Source organism: Limulus polyphemus, unplaced genomic scaffold, assembly GCF_000517525.1.
Source record: "Limulus polyphemus unplaced genomic scaffold, Limulus_polyphemus-2.1.2 Scaffold255, whole genome shotgun sequence".
Classification (NCBI taxonomy): Eukaryota; Metazoa; Arthropoda; class Merostomata; order Xiphosura; family Limulidae; genus Limulus; species Limulus polyphemus.
In genome coordinates, this window is record NW_013665865.1 from 387,257 (window position 1) to 397,064 (window position 9,808).

At 34.1% G+C, this 9,808-nt stretch overlaps 1 protein-coding gene across 1 annotated transcript in view; it reads right to left on the reverse strand.

Annotated features, from left to right (window-relative positions):
* Positions 1 to 238: 238 nt before the first annotated feature.
* LOC106478855 (synaptotagmin-7-like) overlaps positions 239 to 9,808 on the reverse strand; it is a 21,592-nt gene continuing 12,022 nt past the window's right edge. The window contains exons 4-6 of the mRNA XM_013939429.2: positions 3,205 to 3,374; positions 1,575 to 1,683; positions 239 to 900 (exon numbers count right to left, since the gene is read on the reverse strand). Coding sequence (XP_013794883.1) covers positions 593 to 900; positions 1,575 to 1,683; positions 3,205 to 3,374 — 587 coding nt within the window. The 3' untranslated portion in view covers positions 239 to 592. The remainder of the gene's footprint in view (positions 901 to 1,574; positions 1,684 to 3,204; positions 3,375 to 9,808) is intronic.

The following is a 9,808-nucleotide window of genomic DNA, read 5'->3' on the forward strand; positions in this document are numbered from 1 at the left end:
CCAAGTTTCATACCTCCAGTCCACATCTTTCAAGTTTTTGAAATAGCTCTCAGTAAAACATTTAAGTTTACTTCTTAAGTAAATACATGTCTAATTATTTTGGTATCAAATTATTCTTTCATAATTTCTGAATGATTTAAAGTGAAACTACAAATATTTTGTTATCAAAATTCAATCTTTAAAGGGTTTTGTTGCATTCAACTCATTGGAATATTAAAACCTTCAGATTTTTTTGTATTAAAATCAGCTTTCAGAACATTAAACGCAAAATTTACATACAACGTTACCAACATGTAAATGCTAATGTGGTTTAACTGTGTACCGCTTTTTACCACGTTATAACACTGAATTCTGTGGATGAATAATTCTGACATACGTTCTAGAACTATGAGCATCACAACAGAGTCCAGAAACATCTCCATGTTTACACATATTTTCCGTCTAGCATATGTTTTACCATATGAACATCAAAATCTAGAGATAGGCCCATGTATAGCGTCCTGTTTTTATTTTTTTGCCATGGTGAGTCGAAACCCTGGATTGGAGAAGACGGAATATCTAAACAGCTTTCTAAGGTTAGCTCAGCTAACCTTCACAATGTCTTCAACCTATGCCATTGAGATACAGCAGTTCTGGCTTTGGTCAGCATATCACACCAATGCTTAGACTCCGTGGGTCCACTCCGGGAGGACAGGATTACCTTTCCTATGAGTTCGTTCCGTCCAACGGTATCGAAGTCCATAACGGCTACTGAAAGATAAGTTTCCCGGATGTGTTCCCAGGGAACGATAAACTGGAAAGTGCTGTTAAACGCAGGGTTCAACGTTCGTCTATGGACTTGAGTCTTCTTTTTCTCCACTCGTTTGTCTCCACGATGCAACCACACTTTGACGTAAGGATCTGGAAAACCAAGTTAAGCCATCAGCCGTACAACAAGATCAGGAATTGTATGATTAGTGCACTGTTTTATGACCACTTGTAGAAACAGAATAGGTTCAAAACAATTATCATTACCATTAACTTTTTCAATCATATCTAGTGAAGTTATTATCTTCTTAGCTATTAGTCAGAGCAAAACACTTTTTAAGTGAGCTACAGATATATAAAAAAAAGAAAGAACATATATTTAAAATTTATTGCTAAAACTTAACAATTTTTAAATTTGAAATATAAATCTCGAGGCTATAACACCAGAGGTCGTTCTCAAGAATATTATATTTTGAAAAGACAGTTATAGCCAACAATTAATTTCTTTGAATTGCTGCTTCAAAGCTGCTTACAAAAGTTTGAAATATTCCAAAATTCTCTCATGAAATTAAAATCTCGGTTAACTTTGTAAAAAAAAAAGAAAAAGATTGAAACATGTTTTAGACAATTGCAAATGAAAAACAAACTATCAGTGTCTTTAAAATAACTCTAGTTCATTTTAGCTATATTGAGTTGTACATGTACCCAAACGTATGCTTATTGCACAATATCAAAAGGTTTATTTTGGTTTATATTTGAAAAACTAGAAGCCAGTTAGAGAAATGAGAATATATCTTATTTTATATATATTTCTTTTACAAACTTACCTGACGAACCGTTAATATCTTTTGACTTCAGGTTCCTAGCCTTGACAAGAGTAAGTGTTAGCTCACTAGTTCTAGGGACGTACAGCAGGGTCACTAGGATTTCTCCTAACTGAAACACATATATATCATTGTAGTGTCAGAGCCTTAACAAATTTCTGAAGAAATACCGTTTTTTAGTAATCCATTAAATAAGATTTATTATTTATGTATACAATAATATAAATAGAGCGATAAATGCGCTTATAAAACAGACTTAATATAACGCGACCAACATTCAAGATTTTTATTAGATATAAAAATAAATATTATTCACTTTTCTAAAAGAGCGTGATTTAAACAAGAACAAACTGAATAAGCTTGGTTGCCTTTTATTTTCATGTTGTCTATTTCAGTTCAAATATAAAAATAAAACTAAATTTCTCTAATTTTTAATGTTGTTGTTTAATCTATCACTTTTACATTACTACGTCTTTACATATAACCTTTCATATATAATCTAGCTCCATTTTTACACATATTTAAATGGCTGGCCCATTTAGTCTAACTCGACTGTTTTTCTGTATGTAAAATGTTCTGATAAGATGTAACCACATTTTTGTTTTGATTATTATTTTACAATAATTAAAAATAAGATTCCATCCGAAGAAGGATTCTTAAGTCCAGCTGCTAGGGTAAGCTATCAACACAGATGTATAACGTCTTAGACCACTGCGACATTCCCTCAATTCAGATCCTCCACTTGCCTCTTAAGCCCTTAAATCATCCGTTTTAATCTATTCGAACCTCAGGTGTCAGTGAAGGCCATCAAGAGAGACGTATAATGTTTTAGACCACTACGTCCTTTCCTATTTTCAGATTCTATCTTCTCTAGGCCCTTAAATCATCATTTTTAACCTAGAGTATGTGGAAGACGATTCACCATTAAAATTAGCAAATTGTATTTATAAAAATATTAAGATATATGCTACAGTTGTCAAACTTTAATGCAGTTTAATATATACTAGTGGAAATTTATTTTGTCCCATACCCCATTTATTTATTATATGTTTTTGCCCCTTTATCAAGTAGAAAAATATGTTTACACTTTTTACTGCATATTTCTTTCAATCTAAACAAGTTATAAAGCTGTTGTTTTTCAAGTGACGTATCAGTGTTTAAATATGTTCAGAAACATAAGAGTGGTGGTATTCCAGCATTTGGTACAACTATGGTAATACTCCAGATCTGCCCAAAAGTTCATTCTTCTTTCTAGCTTGGTTAGTTTCAGTACTGTGCATTTAGGTTAATTTTTATTTTACGTTTCGGTTACTAATCCGTTGCAGTTTTCGGGATTTCTTGTTGTTAGTGGCGAGTATTCGATCCTGGATCATCTTGATAGGAAGTCTGGTGCGTTATTCACTCTTTTCCACTAGACCGTCAATAAATAACTATTCTTCAAATTACTGGAATACACATTGAAAGGGGATTTTGTAAATGATTACCTTCCTCTCTGTTGTGTTTTTAGGTGGTTGTAAGTGAATTCGCTGTGTTTGTATTGTATTGTGATTTCTGAATACTATTCTGACTATATGGCAGATTTACAGCCGAAAGGTAGGACAAAACTAAGTAATTAGTATATATTTACTCTCACCTTCGAATCTTCCGCTGGTTTGATGGATTTCCAAAATAATGGCTTTTGAGTAAGGTCGACTTGACTTAATGGAACATACACATCACCAATAGGATCGTCCCGACTAAAGCGATCATAGTCGAAAACATGAAGATAAAGAATGGACTTTTGGAGCTTGTAAAGAGGAAACCCTAGAGAAATACAATATAAATAACTAGTTAAGTGTTCAGAACTAAAACTTCACTTTAAGATAAGAACTACAGTCTCATAGCCAAAATAGAAATACAAGTAAACCAGTTATAACGAGCATGTAAAAAATTACAAGTGTTTATTTAAGATTGAAGGACTGATTATGTTTTTTGATTTATGCAAAAAAGATTTGAATGTATAATGCTCATTTAGTCCAGGAGCCAAGATCAATTTCATGATGTGTCTGAGACTAAAAAGTTTCAATATGTATTCTGACTCAGAAAATGGTGTAGAATAAGAAAATCAATTTCTGGGTGGCATCAGTGGGTGGGTTGTGAGTGAAACATGATACGGTTTATGCCATGGTCGGAAAATAAAACTCGCTGTAGAAAAACGGGATTTGGGTCCTATAAACCATTATGAGTTGGTGTATGATACTTCTTTTGGTCATAATTTCATGGAAATAGATGATGTAATTAGGAAATAATAAAATAATGGCATTTTGGTTGGATAAACCAGTCTAAAAATGAAAAATATCCAAACAATCTGCAGTTTTCCGTTAAATTTTATAAACATTTCAACCGAAAGATCTAAAAAGTGGTTTAATAGCTTTTGTCTATATGCAATTTTGACTAAAAATATCATTTTGCAAAAAGCCATAACTGTTATGCATCATAATGTTGCTTCTGTGGAGCACACACATTTTAAATATCAGCAAGACAAAAATTGGCCGTTTTTCCGTCAAAAGTCCGCTGATAGAGGTCTTGTTAATTCTTACAGCAAAAGCTACACCAGGTGGTTATCTATCTGATTTTATATTATAAGGGCAGTTACAAACAACATAATAAAAGTAATGAATGCAGATATTTATTTAATGATTAAATAAATACTCGAAGTAATAATCTTATACCAGCAGGCAATTAAAACACACGTAAACAGCTATAAGTCAATAATAAACTTTTATATTGAGTATTTTTAAAAAGGCAATTACAAACAACATAATAAAAGTTATTAATTCAGGTATTTATTTAATACTCTCTTGTTATAAAAGAAAGCAAATTATGTTTTTGATGACATAAGTTATGACGTCATGTTATTTCAACATTGCAAGAAGAGATCCAGACTGATCTAATTATTGTAAGACACAGATTTATCAAGGTAAATTTTCATCTATTTATGTTTTACGTAGGCCTAAAGCTAACTAGATTATTCAATCAAATTTCAAATTGTCTTAGTATTACATTGAATGACTGATATAAAACATAAACCCATTTATATAAAATTTACTTGACATTTTAATGAAAATCTAAACTATATTTTGATTATTTTGTAATTTTTAAAGATAAGAAATGATTGTGATCTGTACGCCTATATAGTCCTAAAAGACAAGTTTTAATCCAGATGGCTTGTTAGCTGAATGCATAACTTTTATGTTGTAAGTATTTTTAAAAGATGTATTGATATGCTATGTTATATTTCTTATATATTTATTATTACATAACATGTTTTCAAAATGCATTTCATTCTTTTCATATGATATTAGACCCACCTGTCTACCATCTAATGGCAATGGAGACTCAGAGGCCACATGGTACACTAACATGTGAAACCTTTTGACCAACAGCCCTGGCCGAGGTGCAAACTGCCAAGTATGCTCGACTTGCCACATACAGCATGACATCAAAATATAACAAAATATGCAGATAGTTAGGTGATGGTTACAAGGAGGGGGACGGATATCACAGCAAATGTTACAAGAACTTTACAGCAGTTGGAAAGTCGTCCAACCTTATCTTTTCAAGTAATGAACCACATGAGAATAATAATATCCTGTCAAGATCAGTTGGCTCTGCCAAAGCTGCTACTGTTACAACAGCAGGTGTTTTTGAACTTAACTGTATTTTTACAATAAAAAACGCAAAAGAGTTAATTACAAAGATGATCCGCTGGGCTAGTGTAAAACACTAGAGGCAGCAGATGCAATCAAAGATGATGTACGTAGTTGGAATGATTACACCTTCATGGTGGAATATGGTGCTGTTGATTTTATAGCAAAATAGGTAAAGTACCACCATTTATGCCCCTAGAAACTATCACAACAAAGCCCAAAAAGCAAAGACTGAAAATTCATTCGACTATAGAAAAGCTAGAGATGTGCATTGTGTTGCTTTCGATATATTTTCTGAGTACATTCGGAAATTTCTTGTTGAGAGAAGGCGTACAGATTTCGTTAAAACCATACATGCTCGTTATCTATGCCTCCTCCAAATGCAAGGTATTGTTGACAGTTCTCATTACAGTCAGTCATTAGTAGTAAAATATTAAAACATTTCGGTGACTCCCTCGTGTTGAGCAAATCTAGCAAAAACAAAAGATGGACATGTGTTACACCATCATACAATGAGCTCAGAAAAAGCATTGCAATATGCAAAGGTATTTGCAAGTTCTGGTGGTTCTGCTATAACTCAGGCTGCTCTACAGCTCAGGTCAGTTATTCTGCAATTGAGTAGGTCAAATGAATTGTCAACACCTACGACTGCAGATAGCCTTAAAAAGGCCAGACTGATTTGCCAGACATGTTAGTACACTTCTTTAGGGTATTATGCACAGGTTCTGAAAATATCAATGATCCCAACTCTCGCAGTGAGGACTATGCAACGTCAGCTACTTAAGATGCAGTTTTAGCAACAACACGAGGCCGTCTAAAACTTGCAAAACAAATATGCCTACGCCTAGCTTTTAAAAGACTGACTAGTAGTGTTTACTAGAAGTACTTAACAGATTCTCTCGTTCAGTTGGTTACCACTGTACTGAAGAGTTCGAAACCGAAATGGAAACATTTGTGACAAATAAAGATATAATTACCCCTAATAGTCTTTCAAGAGTGGTATTACACTTTATGTTCTTCTTTACCACTCATAGCTCACTTGAAAATGAGTTTTTGGAGCTTCTAATTAATTACATGATCATCCAGGAAAAAATACAATAAAAAAATTGAGAAAGTAGTAGTTTATACAAATACTATGCAGAGATATTCAGAATTTACTGATGAAACCTGGAACGGCAATTATGGTGCAACAGCACAGCTCTTGAAGATGCACATAGATCTGGTAAAACTGTTCCTACAATTCAATATGTCTATATGACAAATAACTTGGATCTTTCATATACTCTTTTGTTAAAATGAGTCGTATTTTCTTTGCCACCTATCATCCAAATTATGCCAGATATACGATGTTCTATGTACTCAAACTATTGAATATTGTTAAAAGCCATCCTTGATTACGGGAAATCCTGGAAGCAGTGGCCTTTTCAATAAGGCGAACTCATAAATCCTTCAGTAGAGCGGCTGTGGATTTGACATTAGAGCAGACTGTGAATGCAGATGTTGCATCACGCAGGACTGGCATCAGGTCCGTCACTGCATCACAGGAGGGTAGAACAAAGTGCCCAGAAGCAGCATCACTTGTCATCTTCTCAGTATGGCTGGTCTGCAAAATGGGGACGATACCTCTCAAGAGCTTCAGCAACACAGTTAAACGTAGCAATGATGACCTTCAAAATGTTATCAGTTGTGTTGAAAATATTATAAACCCTTTCAGCCAGACATGCAATAACGAGAAATTGTACTGTCTAACAACTGGCAAGGCAGTGTCTGACAAAGTCAAAATTGATTTGATCTCATGTCAGGAAATAGAAAGCAAGTTGTATGAATCAGGTTGCTTGCAAGATCCTCAAAAATTTGAGAAAGCCATACCTCGATGGAAGGTCCAGAACTTTGAACCTGACATCAAAGCTAAGGTCCCAGCGAGGGACAAAAAAATCAGAGAATTGCAAGGAATGCAGGACCTGTTTAGTAGCCTCCTATATTTAACTGCCACTAATGATTTATACTTGAAAGCAGTTTTCTGTTTCCAACTGACACCTGTCCCGCTCTCCCTGGCCCATGTGGATAGCATGATGAACAGAACTGATGAGGCAGCTTTGACTAAAGAACGATAAGGCAAGGTTAAAACAGTGCCATCATCCAGCGTTGATGTTTCCCTTGTAGATGCTATGTTTGTCATCCAAAGTCAGGTCAGTCTTTTGGCCACATTTGGTGGCATCACTTAAACTCTTTTAAAGAGAGTTATGAGCACTGCAACACATATTCATTGTGTTTGTGATTGTTACAAAAATGAAGCCACAATTAAAGATCCCACACATGAGATAAGAAGGTTCAGTGGAGAATATACTGACTACAAAATTTAAAGTCTAGAGCAAAAAAGATCAAACGATTTTCATGCTTAGCTATACTCTCCAGGCTTTAAAAGAGCCTAACTTCTCTTCTTATTAGAAGAATGGCAGAGGCCCTTATACAGTCCTCTGTTAATTGGTCGCCAACTTTATTTTGGTTTTGAGGACAGGCCATGGCTTTATGAAGTTGTCAACAAGTAGTACGAACACAAATACCTGAGCTAGTGTGTAACCACTTTGAAGCTGACACACGGCTTGTGTGGCTCTTGAAATTCATTTCAGTCTGTCAGAACTATTGCAGTGTTGTTGTGATGATTCCGACCTCATAGTGATTGTCTTCACCTGAGCATTTTGCAAACTAGGCGAATCACAAATTCACAGGACATTGAGTAATTTTTTGCCACATGTGTGGAAAACAAACTCTGAGATCAGTGGATTCAGCTACTTACCACATATTGCTTGATCATTTCGCACCAAACCAATCTTCCAGGCACTTTGAAAAAATAAAGGGATGCGACCCAAGCATGTTTCCACCATCAAAACCTGTGCCTGAACAGAATATTAAAAGAGCGAACTATGTCGCCAATATGTATAAAAGGGCAACATGTAGAAACCTCATGGCATGGAATCCCCAGCATCGTGGATGGAGACTCCAATATGACAAGTTTGTCATAACCTGGTTTGCATGAAAGCAAGTACCATCACCTGCATAGACAATGATATGACTGGCAAACAATATGTGGAAAATGCAGTTTATGAATCACCTACTGATGAGTCTGACAGGGATGAAGATTGAAATACCATGTGTAATGTTAACTAAACGAGCTTATCAACCAATGATACCTTGTGAATTGAAAATGTGTAATGTCAATTTATATTATATGCTGATTCATTGATATTTTGACTCTAATCAACCACTGTTAGTTTCATACTTTGAATATGCCTATATGGTTGTACACACTGTATAGACAATATTTGTAAAATGTATGATAATCCATTGATATATATATTTGACTTATACCTCTATAATTCACAATTAGTAAATTAGCATTGATGTCAATAATGTGTGCAACCATGTTAGATATTTCAGTGATCATAGTAAGTAACGCATTTTACTCTAAGTTTACTGCATGCCTCTCCATCGTAGTGCATATTACGTAATTGTTGTAATACAATAACATGTTTTATATTCCAAATATTAAATTTTCTACAATAAATTGGATTAATTATTTAATATACCGTTTGTATTTTTTTTAAATATGTAATATGATAAATTAAAATTTGGTGCAGCTTTTGCTGTACGAACTTACAAACTCTCTATCATCGTAAAAACGGCCAATTTTTGTCTTGGTGACATGTAAAATTTTTGGGCTCCACAGAAGCAGCATCATGATGCATAAAAGTGATGATTTTTTTACAAAATGATATTTTTAGCCAAAAGTGCATGTAGACATAAGCTATTAAACCACTTTTTAAATCTTTCGGTTGAAATTTTTATAAAATGTGTTTGAATATTTTTCATTTTTAGAGTGGGTTATCCAACCAAAATGCCACTATTTTATTATTTCCTAATTACACCATCCATTTCCATAAAATTATAACCAAAGGAGTATCATACGCCAACTCATAATAGTTTCTAGGACACAAATCCCGTTTTCTTGACAGGGTTTTTTTTCGACCTTGGCATAAACGTATCATGATTCACCCACAACTCACCCACTGGTGCCACCAAAAAAATGATTTTCTTATTCTACACAATTTTCTGAGTCAGAATACATATTCAAATCTTTTGGTCTCAGATACATGATTAATTTGGTCTTTGCTCCTGGACTAATATGACAATTAAGTCCTAAAAACACGACCTTAGCGACCTTTGGATGCTGAAATTTACGCTAAGATTTGTTGGGTTTGTACAGAATATTTCGATTCGACCAGATTTCTAAGTAATTCACATTCATGTGCATAAATGAGATTTCAAAAATGTTCATCAAGAAAGCAAATGCATACCTGTATAGAATGTACCTATGCTTTATACACTGTATTCGCAAAACTAAAATTGCGTTGGTAAAAGATGGTTTTCAATAGCAACTGAAATTGTTTTGTTATCAGTTTTGTACGCATGGATAATATTAACACGAAATGCATATCTCTAGGGTACACATGTTTTATCAGTGTCACAGGGCTATATAAGCCGGAAAAA